Consider the following 17,650-nt stretch of genomic DNA (forward strand, 5'->3'; position numbering starts at 1 on the left):
AGGGTCTCATGTAGTCCAAGCTGGTCTTGAACTTGCTGTGTGTGTAGCTGAGGGAAAACCTTGATCTTATGATTGTCCCGCTATACCTCCTCAACACTGGCATTGCAGGCATGCTCCACCACACTGAGTATCAAACCCAGGCCTCTGCGCACTCTCCCAGGAGAGCTATACTCTCAGCCACTTAGCCATGAAAAATATTTCTTGAGAGACCAGGGGCCAACAAGTTTGATCACTTGAGGGGAATTTCCAATACACACACTGTGGAAGGAGAGAACCCACTCCAAAAGGAAGCTGTGCACTTCTACACGCATACTGCCATACACACAAACAACTGCAAGCCCCACCCCCACCCTGCCAAATATTTCTTGCTGCTAGTGGGATGCATACCTTTAATTCTAGCACTGGAGAAGCAGAAGCAAGAGAATCTGCATTTGAGGCCAGACTGGTGTACACATAGAGTTCCAGGCCAACCAGAGCTATACAATGACACCCTGTCTCAGGTAAATAAATAAATACATCTTGAACATGAGGTCTTAATGCTGGATACTGAGAACACCATAGTTAATAAGAAAAATTAATGCTCAGCTTTTGGGAAAATGCATTTAGAAACACTTGCTTGTCATTCCAGCTACTCAGAAGGCTGAGGCAGGATGTTCTTGCAATCAAGACTGTCCTGAACTTCATAACAAGATAATAGTGTCTTTTAAAATAATAACCAGCAGATATAAATAAGAATAATATAGAAGTAGGGAGTGGGGAGATGGCTCAGTGATTAAAAACATTTGTTGTTCTTGCAAAGAACCCAGATTTAGTTCCCAGCACCCACATGGCAGTGTACAAATGTCTATAACCACAAGTTCCAGGGGATCTGATGCTATCTTATGGCCTCTGTGGGTACTACATAGTACACAGACATACATGCAGGCAAGACACACAAACACATAAATAAAAATAGAGATCAATATTATCCTTGGCTACAGTATTGTCTCAAAAAGAAAAAAAATGAAAAAAAGAACGAAAAGAAAAAGAAAGGAAGTAAGGAAAAAGTGGCTTGTAAAATGACTCAGTGGGTCAGGCTACTGAGCCTGAGAACATGAGTTTGGGATCTACACGGTAGAAGGAGAGAAATAACTTACAGAACTTATCCTCTGACTTCCACATGTACCACAGGTTCATAACAGACACCCACCAAACACACACACACACACACACACACACACACACACACACCAGACATTTAAAAAGGAAGGAGGAGACAGCATTATAGGGGACTGTGAGGATAAAGGCTTGGAGATAAGATGAAGCTTAAATATCTCAAGCATGACTGAAGAAGTGAATGACTTCTTACATCCCAACAGCCCTGCCCCACTCAAGACCTGCTCACAGGGTTGGGATAGCATAGTAAATGGAACTTTGAAAGGAGCAAAAAGTTCTTTAATTATACACACATACACACAGCTGTGGAACCACATGTCTTTAATCCCAGCAATTGGGAGGCAGAGGCAGGCAGATCTCTGAGTTCCAGGTAACCTGATCTATAAACAGAGTTTCAGAATAGCCATGGCTACACAGAGAAACCCTGTCTCAAAAAAGGAAAGAAAGAAAAAGGAAAACAAAAAAAATATTGCATTTGTTTATTCATGTGCAAGCACAATAGTGTGCTCATGGAGATCAAAGTATAATTTGTGAGAATCGTTCCCTCCTATCCTGTGCATCTTTAGAATTAAACTCAGGCTGTCAAGCTTGATTGCAAATATCTTTGCCCATTTAACCCCCATATGGTGCTTCTTAACAGCAACAATGGTAACAATTCCTATTGGCTTTGTGTAGCTAGTGTTGACAGATCTTGTTTGTTGGAAAGGGTGTTGCAAGCCTGCAATCCTCATCCTCAGAAAGCTGAGACATGGCATGACCAGATTGGAAGGCTAAGGTGGGCAAGCTATATGGTGAGATACTGCCTCAAGGGGCAAAAATTCAGACATAGCATGCATTTGTAATCCCAGCACTTGCGGGCAGGGTGGCTGAGGTTCCCTTTGAATTTGAAGCCAGCTGGGCTACATAGCCTGTTCCAGGCCATTGTAGACTATACAGCAAGAAACAAAACAAAACAAAACAAAACAAAAAATAGTTGTGGATATTTTCTGATTTTAATTTGCTTTAAAAAGCAAAGAATACTGGACATGGCCTTTAATCCTGGTGCTTAGGAGGCCATCAGATCTTTGTGAATTTGAGGCTGTCCTGGTCTACATAGCTATCTCCAGCCAGTTAAGACTATATAGTGAGGTTTTTCTGAAAAACTAAACTAATAAATAAAATAAAAAAGAAAAGTATCTACTAAAGCACTTGTTGCTTTTGCAGAGCCATAGGTTTGGCTTCTGGCACCCACATAGTGGCTCATAATCATGTTATTCCAACCCCAGGACTCTGATGCCCTCTGATGCCCTCTGATGCACCAGGCACACATAATACACACACATACACACACACACACACACACACACAGAGACACACAGACACACAGACACACATACGCACGCATGCACGCACGCACCTAAAAACCAAAATAACTAAATCTTGGGCTGGAGAGTTGCCTCAAGGGCTAAGAACATGGACTGCTCTTCCAGAGGTTCTGAGTTTGATTCACAGAAACAGAATGGTACTATACACTGTAAATATGCATTACTCTCATTGGTTAATAAAGAGCTGACTGGCCTATAGCTGGGCAGGAACGAATTGGGTGGGAGAGCCTGACTAAGAGGATACTGGGAAGAAGGGCAGAATCTCGGGAGTAGAGAACCAGACAAGGAAGCAGGACATATAGAAAATGAAGCAACAAGGAATGAGCCATGCAGTAGAACTTAGGTAAGAAATATGGGTTAATTTAAGTTATAAGAGCTAGGCAGTAACAAAACTAAGCTATCAGTCCAGCACTTATAATTAATATTAAGTCTCTGTGTCAACTGGTGGGAGACTTCAACATGGTGGCTCACAACCATCTATAACAGGTTCTGATACCCTTTTCTGGCATGTAGATATACATACAGAACATTCATACATAAAAATATAAATAATCAGATAATTCTAGAAAGATTTATTATAAAAATAAATAAATGAATAAATCTTTAAAAAATGAAAGGGAGGGACAGATGGTGGTGGTGTACATCTTTAATCACAGCACTTGGGGAACAGAGGCAAGTGAATCTACAGTCTACAGAGTGAGTTTCAGGACAGCCAGGGGTACTCAGAGGAACCCCTGTAAGCGTAATAAAAAAGACTTGTGGCTAGAAAAAGGTAGAGATATACAGTAAAGACAGATTCAGATGAAGTAAAACCTCTAAAGGGTTTACAGTGTGTTTAAAAATGTATTTAGTCTAGCCGGGTAGAGGTGGCACATGCCTTTAATCCCAGCACTCAGGAGGCAGAGGCAGAAGGATCTCTGTGGGTTCCAGGTCTACAGAGCTAGTGCCAGGATAGGCTCCAAAGCTACACAGAGAAACCCTGTCTTAAGACCCCCCAAAAAATATATATATACATATATATATACACATACATACATACATACATACATACATACATACATATATATATATATGTTTGTGAGAGAAAAGCAACAGGATGAAGTGGTTAAGTCATTACAGACTAGTATGGTTAGCTAGTGGCAAGCTCCATTCTCTGACCCCCAGACAGACTTTATTTGTGCAAGAAAAATAGCACCACAAACCCTGTCTGGAAAAACTAAACTTAACAAGATAGGAAAACAAAACAATGAAAAGGAGGAAGAAGTTGTTACATTGTCTCACCCCTTTTCAGATGAGTGCCAAGGATTAGTAGTAACCATCTTGCCACCAGTGTTGTTTCCCAGGCTGAGGAAAAGTAAATTAGTAGCAATACAGGTGGAAAGATTTGGATGAAAGTTTCATAGGTTTGTATTGTTTTGAAACAAGATCTCATGCATGCATGTAGCCTATAATGTCCTCGAACTCCTGCCTTTACTTCTCAGGTGCTGAGATTGTCCATGTGAAGTAGCACACATTGCTTCGATCTGTCTTTTGAAGGGAAAAAAAATATGTTATGATACTACTGGTGAGTCATCCCAGTGGTTAAAGACCTTAATGGATAAGTTTAAGACCCAGAATTCCAGGGTGGGAGAGATCACTCAGTGGTTAAGAGCACATACTGTTCATCGTGAGCACCTGAGTTCAATTCCCAGCACCCACATCAAGTGGCTCACAATGGCATATAACCCAAGCTCCAGGGGTATCTCATACCTCTGACCTCTATGGGCACTTGCATTCATGTGCAAATAGCCTCACCATACACATGATTAAAATAGATTTTTAAAAATGAAATATTTCTTGAAGGGCATGATGGTGTGAAACTTTAACCTTAGCACTTGGGAAATATAGACAAGTAGAACCCTGTGAATTCAAAGCTAACCTAGTCTACATAGTGACACCCTATCTCAATAAATAAATATAAATGAAATCTTAAAAAGCAAAAAAAGAACCAGAATTCTAGTCCCCATTGTCTACTCAAATGCTAGATAGGTATGAGGCTCTCCAGCAATCCCAGTGCCGGGGTCGGGGTGGAGATAAGGGATCTCCAGGGCAGACTGAGTAGCTAGACTACTATGTTATCAAGCTCTGGGGTCACCTAAAGATCCTGCATCAGTAAATAAAGGGAGGAGTAGCAGACAACAACAGGTATCAATCTCCAGCCTACACACACACACACACACACACACACACACACACACACACACGTGCACCCATGTGTGCTCACACACATATGAACAAACATATACACATGCATGCATAGCACATGCATGTACAAAACAAGTATGTCCTAATATATTCTATGATCTTAGAGAAGGAAACCTAACTTTAAAACCCCAGTGTTGCTTTTTGTGACCTTGGCAAATGACCTTCTCAAGTACCCTTGTCTTCTACAGTACTCTGTGAAGTGATGCAGTTTTTTGGCATTTTAGGGTGATACCTGCTACTTGGTGTATGCTCAGCAGATAGTAAGTCCAGGGCAGAAGAGATGCTCAGCTACTAAGGACATTTTCTAGCAAGCCTAATCACCTGAGTTCCAGCCGCAGGAACCACATAGTGAAAGGAAAGAATCCCATTCTAATAGTTGTGGCACACACTCACACAAATGCACATATATACATTCATACCACACACACACGTAAATAAATAAATAAATAAAATGGGGGCTGGAGTCAAAGCTAAGCAGTTTAGAGCACTTGTTCTTACAGAAGACCCAGATCGATTCCCAGGACCCACATGGCAGCTCACAGCAATCTGAAATTCCATGATTCCTGGCCACAGGTAGTTCACAGATATACATACAGGATAAACATCCTTATTTATGAATTAAAAAAATAATAAACACTTTAAAGCTGGGTGGTATAGCACAAGCCTTTAATTACAGCATTCTGGAGAGAGAGGCAGGTGAATCTCTGTGAGTTCAAGTCCAGCCTGGTCTACAGAGTGAGTTCCAGAACAGAGAAACACTGTCTCGAAAAGAAAAAAAAAATAATAAAAAATTTGTAAGTAAGATGGGTGGTGGTAGTACACGCCTTTGGTCCCAGCACTCAGGAGGCAGAGGCAGGCAGATCTCCGTGAGTTTGAGGCCAGCCTGATCTACAGAGTGAATGCCAGGATAGGCTCCAAAGCTACACAGAGAAACCCTGTCTTGAAAGACCAAAAATTTTTGTTTAAGTAAAAATAAAAAAGTTAAAGTCATAAACCATAAGAAGAATTATTAATAGACATGCTACACAGCACAAAACATCTCAAGCTTACTATCACTTCCATGTGCAAAGGGCATTCAGACAGGGCAGGGTCAAATGGGGGCCTGCCCTGCGGAGCCACAGTGGCCAGAAATCCAGACTGCATTTTATCTCTTGTAATGGCAGGTTTGGGGTGAATTGGTCTGGGCTAAGCAATCTTAATGGACCTAGAGAAAATAAGACCTGGATTTTTCAGCCATGGAGCCAAGATCAGCAGACCTTTGTAATGGGGCATGGGAAGATTACCCTTAAAGAATCTTTCAATACCACCAAAAGAAGTCCTCAGAATGGACCTTATCTGCAAGCCCCCCGTAAACATTCCAGATTGGAGAAAAGGGGTAATCCATAGCTACGGAAATTTAGATTCTCCCTGCATCTGGAGGCAGAGGCAGGGGACTCTTTGTGAGTTCCAGGTCAGCCTGGTCGACATAGCAAGTTCAGGACAGCAAGGGTTACAACAGTGAAACGCTATCTCAACACATTTTTTAAAAATTAGGTAAAAATAAAGAAGAGAAATTTAGATCCTTGGAGTTATGTGAGACAAACGCCATCTTCCACCCCCACCCCCTACTGCAATTCTATCTCTCAGCAGGGTGCTGTGGCAGGACACCCGAACATCCAGCTCTTTGCATTTAAGATCCTAACCGCACACAGGCGACTCTCTGGCGTTGAGGGATAGTGGGACATTTGTTTAGTGGTGGAAGTCATTCGCGTGAGTGGACCCAGGCATTAAAGTGTCTAGCTCAGAAGACAGAGGTGGCCGCTTTCTGGAGAGCAGGGATTCCGAGCCAATAGCTAGTCCTCAGCTGAGTGAGCAGCGTTCTAGGGTTTGGGGGCGGAGTCTCGTCAGAGACAAAGTCCCGCGTGGCGTTGAGCCAATAGGATTCGGCGCCGGTTCGAAGGACCAGGACACACCCCGTTCAGGCCCCGCCCACCTCCATCCTTTTGGCTAGGAGCGGGTGGCTCGGACCAGTTTAGTCGCTGTAGTACTTACTCTGGCTTTGCCTCAACTCCCTCCCATACTCAACACTCACACTTCTGATTCAGGGAGCAGGAGGGAGAGCGAGGAAGAAGTCGAGAAGCCTAGGCTCTGAGAGTCTGTTTCAAAGCAAATTAGCTTTCCAATCAGGCTGCTCCAGCAGCAAGCAGCCAGCCTCCTGGGACATCCTTCCTACTGTCTTGAGTCTCATTTCCCCCCAGCTGTACTGACTAGTCATCTCTCCGTGGTCTTGATCTTGCATTAAATGGTGCACTAAGGGAGCCTACAATCGGACAAGAGACTGGGCTCTTAATTGATTTAATCTGAATCCTGGAGTACAAGCAGGAGCTGACCTTCAAGGAGGCTCAAGAGGACCAGCTTCTAGGTAGCTGTAGGAGTGAAGCATTGATCATTTCCCCTATGAGGTTCGTTTATGAATTCAGTAGGGCAAGCCCCAAATCTCAGAGGACAGTCTCAACCTCAATAATCCTTATCTACCTTGGGGGTGGGACTCTTGAGGACTGGATTTGTTCCCTCACTCCAACAACCTTTAGTATCTCTGTGCGGTGGACTCACGCCTCCTGCGCCTGCGCAGCCTGGCGACCAACATCTTCGAAGACTGCAAGGAGCTAAAAATCGCTCCCGCCCACCCACAAGCTGGGCTGGACTTAAGGATCGCGGGCGGGTGTGTGTATGTGTGTGTGGTGGGAGTATTGTAGTGGTGGGGGTGGAATGGAAAGTGGGGAGGCTGTCTATGTGCCTGTCCAATTAGGGCAGTAGGAAGAGTCCTAGTGGCCAGACAGGTGAATGGAGGACTCAGGTTAGCAAGCCTAGGAAGGGGTGGTGAGGGGCGAGGCTGACGAACAAACATGTTTACAGCTGCTGAAGCGCTGGTAGCCCCGAGGGGCTCGAACCCTGGGGCAATAACTTTACTTGCCGCACCTTCACCCCCAGAATGTCCAAGCGCCTGGGCAAGGACCTGGGCCCTGCTGCCTCGACTCCGGTGGTGCTAGACGCCTCCCAGGCCATCCTCGAGGGGGCGCGCTAGGATGCAGCCCCTCCAGCAGTCTCCGGGATACCCGGGCGACGCCTGAGGGGCGGGGTCCGCGCTACCAGGACGCACGGTCACTGCACTCCTGGACCAGAGCATCCTCTGGCAGCACGCAGGGACGCCACAGCCGACCCTGGCGCAAGTTCTCCTGCGTTCTGCTCGGCCCCGCCCCAGGGCACCGACCCCATCCCCTCCTTGGAGCCCGGGCTGCGGCGTACCTGCAGCCTCCGGCGGCGGATCAGGCCCGAATCGTCCATGGCGGCGGCTACTTCGGTCCGGGGGAGGGAGGAGGGAGGCGGCGGCAGCAGGAGGAGGGAGGAGGGAGGAAGAGAGAAGCCTCGGGGACCGCGGCGGCGGCCGGCGAGGGGGGGGGCTGGGGGCGGAGCAAAGCGGGGCGGGCCCGGCGCCGTCACTGCGTCTGGGAGCCGGAGCCCGGTTTCGGCCACCGCTGCCCGAGCTGGGGGGCGGAGGGGCGAGTAGGGTCGGATGGGTGGAGCCTCCAGATGTCCTTAAGGGAGGCATGCTAGAGAAAGACCCTATCAAGACATTCTCTTGCACAGACCCTCCAAACCAAGAAAGATCCCCAAGGGAGCTATTCTCAACAGATGAATTCCCGGTGCGACTAGCGGCCCCCCACAGGAGATACATTCCCACAAGGGCGTAATCTGCATGAAGAGCTGTCCCTTCACCCTGAAAGTCACTCCTAATAGAGATATTGTCGGAGAGGTGATACTTCATTTCAATTTTCCCCTTCCTGAAGAGGCATTTCTTCAAAGATCTCACTGGTGCCATCTTTGGGGACCCTGAAGACAATGTCCCCCAAATGGGACCACTCGAAGGCATATGCTCTTCTCTGTGGAAAATTGTCTCCACCGCAGGATACCCTCAGATCCCCACAGATGCATTCTTCCAGAATCACGTGTTCTGACAAGAGGCTGGTCCTCGTGGGAGTTTCCCCCCAGAAAAATGTGTGTATACACTCAGACCTTCTTCCTTTGCCTGCCACAGAACAGAACCCCTTAAGTCCCACAGCCCCTCCATAGTCTTTGTCTCATGGTCAGGATTAAAGGGTTAGGCCAGGTCAGGATATATTAATAAGAGCGATTAGCTGGTAGCTGGGGAGGGGGCAGATGGAGCGATTCTTACTCCGCCCCAGTTCACTCAGCTGATGTCAAACTAGACCAGAGTTGGAGAGGACATCATCTGAGTCCTAGACAAAGCGGGAAGGGCTTTCCTAAGGTGGCTGACCCAAGGCCTTGGAGGACAGAGTCTCCAGACTAGAGTGACCTCTGTTGGACAACGGAGGCGACCACAAGGTCTGGGTCAGTGTGTTCTTGGTGGTTGACTCGCATGTCTACACCTTTGCCTGTGTTATTGTTATTTACATCTTTCTGTCTCTGTTGGTCAATGTAGCCATCTCAGTCTATTTCTTGTATTTGTTTCTGTCCACTGCTTCTGTTTTCTTTCCTCTTGTTCCCAGCTGGGAAAGCTGTCCCTGGTGCTGGCCTCGTGCTCCTGTCCACGGTGCTGAAATATGAACACCCTAAAGGCGGTGAGGGCGTGTGTGCACACAGGATCTTGAGGGAGGCAAAACCCACAAGCACGATAAATATGATCCACAGCCACCGTGGTCCAGCCAAGACAAAGGCTATATCCTGCAAGACTTGGTTCCTAGGGCCTCTATGATGTCACTGTTGCCCACAGAAAGAGAAGTATGAGTTCAGTCTGGGCTACATAGGGATATCCTTCCTAAGGGGGGAAGCATTACACTTACTGACCATTCTCTGTTTGCAAATGCAAAATAATATTTGGCAATATGGGAGTTCATCAATAAAAACAGACCAACAGTACATCCCTGACTTAGGGCCAGAGACAGGCTAAGCTCCAGGACAATCTGGAGAGATGTCTTATCCATTAAGAGCACACTGGGTGCTCTTCCAGAGACCTGGGTTTAATTCCTAGCACTCATCTAGTGGCTTACAACTATTCATAACTCTGACTCCAGGGGAGCTGATATCCTCTTCTGGCCTCTGTGGGTATCAAGCACAAACATGATGCACAGATACATGCAGCCAAAACAGCTATATGCATAAAATAATTTACATTTTAAATGAAAAAGGGTTCCTGATGCTTTTGCAAAGGACCAGAGTTTGGCTCCCAGCATTCACAATGGGTAGTTCACACCAGCTTCTATCCTCAGCTCTAGGTGATCAGAGGCATCTGACCTCCCCAGGCACCAACAGTAACGTGCACACATACCCTCCAATCCAAAACATACTAAAAACTAATTAAAGTAAGTATTTTTTAAATGCCTGCCTTACCCTGAGATTGGAGGGAGAGACATTCCTGGTAGTGATATACATATTCTATAAGGATGGATGCATATACTCTAAAAACATGTATATGAAATATGAGTACAAGCAGAAACAGTGTTCTGCAATACACTTGTGTGCACACATCCTACAAATATATTCAAACACTGCACACTTTTACATACACATACTCTTCAAACACACACACAAACAAGTATTCACACATGCTGTGTATATACTCTTCAAATAAACGCCCACTTATTCTCCAAAACACACATAGGGGTGGGGAGATTGATCAGTGGTTAGGAGAACATTCCACCCTTGCAGAGGACCCAAGTTCAGGTCTCATCACCCATGTCAGGCACCTCAAAATTGCCTTACCCCCAGCTCCAGGGGATCAGGGCAACTAAACTCATATCCACATACCTGTATAGACAGACAGACATGCACACACACATGTAATTTAAAACATAAAAAGAAGAAAACTACAAACACATAATTAGCAAAGAGATCACATACAACATATGTAAATATTTGCAAATATCCAGCAGACACACAAAATGTACATAAACACATATACATAAAAACCACACACTCAGGCTGGTGAGATGGCTTAGAGGCTAAGAGCACTGACTGTTCTTCTAAAGGTCCTGAGTTCAATTCCAAGCAACCACATGATGGCTCACAACCATCTAAAACATGAGATCTGGTGCCCTCTTCTGCCATACAAGCAAGCAGAACACTGTATACATAATAAATAATAAATATTTTTAAAAATTCATACTCTGCAATCATACAAACATATATTTAGGAATGACAGACTCATCAAATGCAAGCCCACTCAAAAAAATATACAAACACCCAACATACACAGTTCCAAAACTCAAAGGTGTACAATTTCCACCCAATAGTAGATACATATTCCTTCCAATATAACCCATATACAGGTGCATGAAAGCCATGTATGCCCCCTTCTCCAGAGCTTTTCCCCCGACTGGTTCCCCATCTTGAGTTGATTCTATTCTGTGAAGACTAAGATCTTGTATAAGTGCATCCCCAAAACCCAGTAGAGTTGCTTTGTTTGTTTGTTTTTGAGGCAGAGATTTTGCCATGGCTGTCCTAGAACTCACTCTGTAGAACAGGCTGTCCTTGAACACAGAGATTTGCCTGCCTCTGCCTCCCCAGTGCTGGGATCAAAGACATGCACCACTGTGCCCAGATTATCAGAGTGTGTGTTTAATATCTATTGGCCAGGCGGTAGTGGTGTTCACCTTTAATCCCAGCACTTGGAAGCCAAAGGTAGGCAGATTTCTGTGAATTCAAGGTCTACAGAACAAGTTTCAGAAGAGCCAAATCCTGTCTCGGAAAAAACAAAAATAAATGTCTACTGAATAAATGGACAGAATTCTAAATGACACAGATTTACAATAACTGTAGAAAGCTACAATAGCTTGTACCACATACACATGAAACCAACCACCCAAGAGACAGCCTCTCATACAACACAGAAAAGAGAAACAGATGCAGGATTACCCACACATCATAGAAAACAGAGAGAGAGAGAGAGAGAAAGAGAGAGAGAGAGAGAGAGAGAGAGAGAGAGAGAGAGAGAGAGAGAGAGAGAGAGAGAAAGGTGAGAGATATTAAATCCCAAGTTTAACATAGGGCAAACTTGTGGATATAAATTCACCAGTCCCAAGAGCTCCTGTTTGTGGCTGTGGGGGTGGGGCTTTGGAAAGCCCCGCCCCCGAACCAAACCACACCCCTTTCTGTTGTCAGTGTTTGCTAGCCTTGTTCTGTGGTTCTGAGGTGTCTCAGCAGTCCCTATACTCCAGCCTGCTAACAGGTGAGTAACAGGGAGTAGGGAGGTGGGAACCTTGTCTCTCATACCCTTGCTTTCCTCTGCCCAGAAGCTTTTGGTAACTATTAGCAGAATTCCAGCCCTGCCACAGTCCAGCTTGGTACCAAAGGTCCAGCTCAGCCGGGTGGAAGCTCCTAAGCCGATTGTGAGCCGAGAGAAGGTGACTGGGAAAGGCATGAGAAGCGCAGGGCTGGGCTGAAGAGAGAAAGGAAGTCTTGAGTGGAAGAGGGGCTGGGAAGAGCTGAGGTGGTCCTGTTACTCTGACAGAAGTTTGTATCAGAGGGCAAATAGGGGGAGAATGTTCGCATGTGTGGTTTAAGCTGGGGTGGTGTTTGGGCCTGAAGGAATGGAAGGAATGTGTCTGCTGGGAGCGGCTTTTGGATGAGACTCCCCCTAGGGTTCAGAGAGCCCTTGCCATTACCTGGCCTCCTCCTGTATTGCCCATCCTCTGTGCTGCCTGCTACCCAACAGTGCCAACCTGAGCCTCCAGAAGGACACTCACACCTTGTCCCTCCATATCAGCTGGTTCTTGTCTCAGGTGGACATGGCCCACAAAGGCCACTTTCAACCCAGCATCCTGAACTGGGTCCTGCAACTGATCCTGGCATGGATCTTCTTGGTGGCCTGTGGAGGGAGCCACCCACTGAAAGCTAGATTCTGGGGACACCCTGGGCTGGCAGCCAATGTGGGCAGGAGCCAGCTGCACCTAGCAGGTGAGCATTCTATCTAATCCCTAACACCCAGAAACCCCACTCAGACCTTCCTTGTAAGAGGGGCTTAGGGTAGCAGTGAGAGTGGGTGATGGAGAATGCTGGCTAACAGCCTAGACTCTGGCTTCCAGACTGCTTGGTTCCAATCCCAAATCCACACCTTGGTGCACTGTGACCTTGAGCAAGTCAGCTGACCTGGGTAGAGAGTTATGCATGGTGATGCCCACCTGTAATCCCAGCATATAGAAGGTGGATATAGGAGGATTAGGATTCAAGGCCAGCCTCAGTTACTTATGGAGCTGGAGGCCAGACTGGACTGCAGGAAACTCTGTCTCAAAATAAATAAATAGGTCTGATGAGAGGGCTCAGTGAGTAAAAATGACTGCCACCAAACTCAACAACCCAAGTTAGGTTCCTGGAACCCACATGGTGAAAGAAATCAATTCCTGTGACTTGTCCTCTGACTTACACACAAACACTGTCACACACAACAAATAAACATGGGAGAAATCATGGACCTAACATACAGGTGTTGTGGATAGTAAGCATATAAACACTATGCCACCACTTAGAAACATGGACAGATATAACCTGATTGTTATGAGTGATATAGTTATTGCTGCTTGAAGCTGCATTTCACATAAAAACATTCTGCAGTAATGGGAACTGAACCTAGCCGCCTTTCACGAGGTAGGTGAGTATTATACCACTCACCCTATTTATTTGTTTGTTTCTATTTTCAGTCAGGTTCCCTCTAAGTTGTCTCGCCTGGTCTTAAATTTGAGATTCCCTCTGCTTCGCCATCCAAGTTTCTGGGATTATAGATCCGTGCCATTTCATTCAACTCAAGAGAAATCTCTTTAAGGCTTTCCTCTTAAAGATGGCTGATAAAATTTCTCTTATCAGGGCACCCTCAGTCCTCGGTTGCACAGCCTTACCCAAGGATCCGAGATCCAGGTTCACAGACATCACCAGTGCCAGAACCTTGCTGTACCTCAGAGAAAGACAGACCTTTGACATCAAGCTCAGGGATCCTTCTAGAGAGCTGTGGTACTCCAAGCCCAGAGTGAGTACTGCACAGCCTGTCCCCCCCACCATTCTTTGCCCTATTTGCCCTCGCCTGGGGTCCCCCTGAGGATTGTGCCCTGCCTGCCCTGTCTCTCAAACATCCAGATGCGAATTCTTCCTGGGACAACTTCAACGTGCTCTCCGCAATCGCTTCCACCCCCTCCTGCTGGGAGTGCAGCCTCTCTGCCCGGAGCTCTGCCAAATTTGGTAAGGGAGGTGGGGACAGGGGCGTGCCCTAAGGTATGGGCTTGTCAGAGGGCCTTAGTTTGCCCCTATAAAGCCAGGGTGAGTCTATGGGGAGATCTAGTGTGTACCAGCTAGGTAGAAAGGGTAGGCGCCCAGGAATGACAGCATTTAAGACAGCATGAAGGTGTGGCTCTGGTAGGCCAGGAAGTTTCAAAAGCTTCCAGGTTTTGACTCTTAGAGGAACTAAAAGAGAAGGGAATGCAAGGAGCTGGTATTGTCTGGGCTAGAGAGATGGCTTAGTGATTAAGAGTGCTTACTGCTTTTCAGAGGATCAGAGTTCAGTTCCCAACACCCACGTGAGGCTCACAGACGCTTGTAATTCTAGCTCCAGGGGATCTGATGTCTTTGGGAACTTCCCTGCCACTGGCACTAGTGTGCGCATACAAGATGCAAGAAATGGACACACATAATTTAAAAATAATTTTAATCGTGGTGGCGGTGTGCACATCTTTAATCCAGCAAAATAAAGTTTAAAACATCTTTGGCTTTCTGAGACAGGGTTTCTCTGTGTAGTCCTGGCTGTCCCAGAACTCACTCTGTAGACCAGGCTGGCTTTGGTCTTATAGAGATCCACCTGTCTTTGTCTCCCAAATGCTGGGATTAAGGGCATGTGCCGCCGCCACCTAATTTTTTAAAGGGGTGGCCATTGTGGTAGTGTTGGTGGCCTATAATACCAATATTTGGGAAAGAGGATCAGGGTTCAAGGTCATCCTTAGACACAAAATGGCTCCTAAACTAGCTTTAGGTCCTGCCTTACAATAGGTTAGATGATTGATAGATGATATAGATGGGTAGACAGACAGAAAGGCAGATAGATCTGGGAGAAAGTTAACCCTGCAATGGTTGGGTTGGGCTTTTGGAAGAGTGAAGCCTGAGAGGTGGGAGCAAGGCAACCGTCTTTAGAAGCCATCTTCCTTCCTCGCACACCAGGCTCACCACCTGTGAAGCAGATTTTACCTGTGGACTGACTTGGCTGCAGCCCTCAGGGAAGAGACACTGTGAGGCCAGCTGCCGCACCTTTGGGCAGGTGAGGAACGGAGGGTGAGGGAACAGATGAGCTGGAGTACTGACATGCTTCAACACCCAGATTCCTGATGTCTTTTAACTAGTTACTTGGGGTGGGGGTGGGGGGCTGAGCTTTTGAAGGCTGTCCTGGAACCTGCCTCCCAAGTGCTGGCACTAAAGTCATGTGCCGCTAGCACCCAATGAGATAGGAACTTTCTACACAGCTATTATGCTGAAACTCACTATGTAGACCAGGCCGACCTTGAACCCTTGGAGATCAACCTGCCTCTGTGTTTCCAGTGCTATTAATCCCTTTGAAGGTGTGGGTTACACATCCAGCCAATTTTTTTTGAAAGACTTGTTTTTATTCTGTATGTTTTGCCTGCCTGTATGTGCACCATTTATGTACCTGGAAAAGGTCAATACAGGGTGTAAAATCCCCTAAAATTGGAATTATGGTTGTGAACTACCATGTGGGTGCCGCAAACCTAACCTGGGTCCTCTGTAAGAGCAGCCAATGCTCTTACCGGCTGGCTGCTCTTACAGGCTGAACCACCTCTCTAGTCAAGTGTTTAGCCCTATCTTTATCTATCTATCTATCTATCTATCTATTTATTTATTTATTTATTTATTTTGGAGACAGGATTTCTCTGTGTTGCTTTGGAGCCTGTCCTGGAACTTGCTCTGTAAACCAGGCTGGCCTCGAACTCAGAGATCCGCCTGCCTCTGCCTCCCGAGCGCTGGCATTAAAGGAGTGCGCCACCAACGCCCGGCTTTTTTTTTAAAACATTTTTTTATTCATTTATTTTTTTTACATTCCAAGTTAGCCCTAACTTAACCCATTTTACTGTATCTAGCCGCTGGGCTCATACTCAACTCTTCCCACAGACCCAGCCTCCGTGTGGAATGTGTGGGTAGTGTCCCAACAGCCCACTGACTCCAGACTCTCCTTCCAAGTTACTGTCTTTGCTCTGAGTTCTCAACAGGCCCAGGAAACCTGTCGCTACTCCCCTGGCTCTCTCTGGCCCAGAGACCAACCAGTCCCTCAAAGAATAACCGGACCCTCCCATTGCCCAGGCCACGCCCCAGGCAGGAAGACCAGCCCCGGGGTCTTAGGTTCCACAGGCTCGAACCCTGACTCCACCCTTTCTCCTAGACCTTCGCCAATGCTGAAGACCTGTGTGGCACGGTTCTGGGCCACGCACTGGTGGCAGCTCCTGGCTCTCGTCACTGTCTCAACATCTCCATCTCCTCTCTACGAGCCCGCCGCTCTCGCGCCTGGATCTCCAATGCTGCAGGCAGTGGCAGTGGCAGCGGCAGCGGCGACAGCCCAGAGTAGCTGTTTGGCTTTCAATAAGTGTCCCTTTTCTGGACCAAGAGCAAGAAGCCACCCAGAGTCACATACCTCTCCCTCCCAAACCACACCCCAGGGTTTCGAATACAGGCCTTTCTACCCATTATCCTAGAAATGGCCCAACTGACTCTTATTTTGCTCTTTCCCAGAAAAAGTTACCACCCACACCATGCTATATGATGTGGCTGCTGCTTGGTGAAATAGTTGGTGAGAACTGCCAAAAATAATAGTGTCAGAGTGGAAGAGAAAGTGGAGAGACAGAGAGACCAGTAAAATGGCACAGCAGGCCAAAGCTGATGACCTGCACTCCGTCCCCAGAACTCACATGGCAGTATAAGAACCAACTCCTGAAAGCTGTCTTCTGTCTGACCTCCACGTTTGCAGCAGCGCCCTTGGTCCCTTCCCCCAAATAAATCAATAAATGTAATAAAATAATTCTTGGCTTTGAGTCAAGGTCTTTTGTTTTTGTTTTTCGAGACAGGGTTTCTCTGTGGATTTAGAAGCTGTCCTGGAACTAGCACTAGCTCTGTAGACCAGACTGGCTTCGAACTCACAAAAATCCACCTGCCTCTGCCTCCTGAGTGCTGGGACTAAAGGCATGCACCACCACTGCCTGGCTAGGGTCTCATTAAGTAGCCTTAACTGATCTGTAACTACATAGACCTGGCTGGTCTCTAACTCAAGAGATCTACCTACCTGACTCTCAAATGTTGGGATCAAAGGCATGTGCCACCACAGGAAAGAAGAGGACCAGCGAGATGGCTCTGCTGTGAATAGCACGGATGCTCTCAGAGGACCTGATTCCCAAGCCCACAAGGTGGCTCAAAACCATCTCTAACGCCACTTGCAGGTTATTTGGTGCCCTCTTCTGGTTTCATTGAGCATTGCATGTACGTGGCGCAGGGACAGACATACAAAACACTGTATCTATGTCTATTGATATATAGACCAAGCTGGCCTCAAACTCACAGAGATCCACCTACCTCTGCTTCCTGAATGAGATTTAAGGCGTGCACCACCATTGCCTAACAACACCTTTACTTTCATTACTCAGGAGACAAGAGAAAGGTAAACCTCTGTGAGTTTGAGGTCAGCTTCGTCTACAAATTGAGTTCTAAGAGAGCCTGGACTACATAGAGAAATCCTGTCTTGAAAAAATAGACAAGGGCTGGAGAGATGTCTTAGCGGTTCAGAGCACTGACTGCTCTTCCAGAGGACCCAGGTTCCGTTTCCAGCACCCACATGGCAGCTCACAACTGTCTGT

The 17,650-nt window shown here is 46.6% G+C and overlaps 1 protein-coding gene across 1 annotated transcript; it reads left to right on the plus strand.

The window, feature by feature from the left end:
- Nucleotides 1-12,286: 12,286 nt before the first annotated feature.
- Nucleotides 12,287-16,389, plus strand: Rtbdn (retbindin). Its single transcript, XM_051194716.1, is given in 5 exon segments — nucleotides 12,287-12,716; nucleotides 13,620-13,779; nucleotides 13,887-13,988; nucleotides 14,958-15,054; nucleotides 16,189-16,389. Coding segments are annotated over 5 exon segments (729 nt in total). The 5' UTR covers nucleotides 12,287-12,547.
- Nucleotides 16,390-17,650: the final 1,261 nt, after the last annotated feature.

Source organism: Phodopus roborovskii, unplaced genomic scaffold, assembly GCF_943737965.1.
Source record: "Phodopus roborovskii unplaced genomic scaffold, PHOROB, whole genome shotgun sequence".
Taxonomy (NCBI): Eukaryota; Metazoa; Chordata; class Mammalia; order Rodentia; family Cricetidae; genus Phodopus; species Phodopus roborovskii.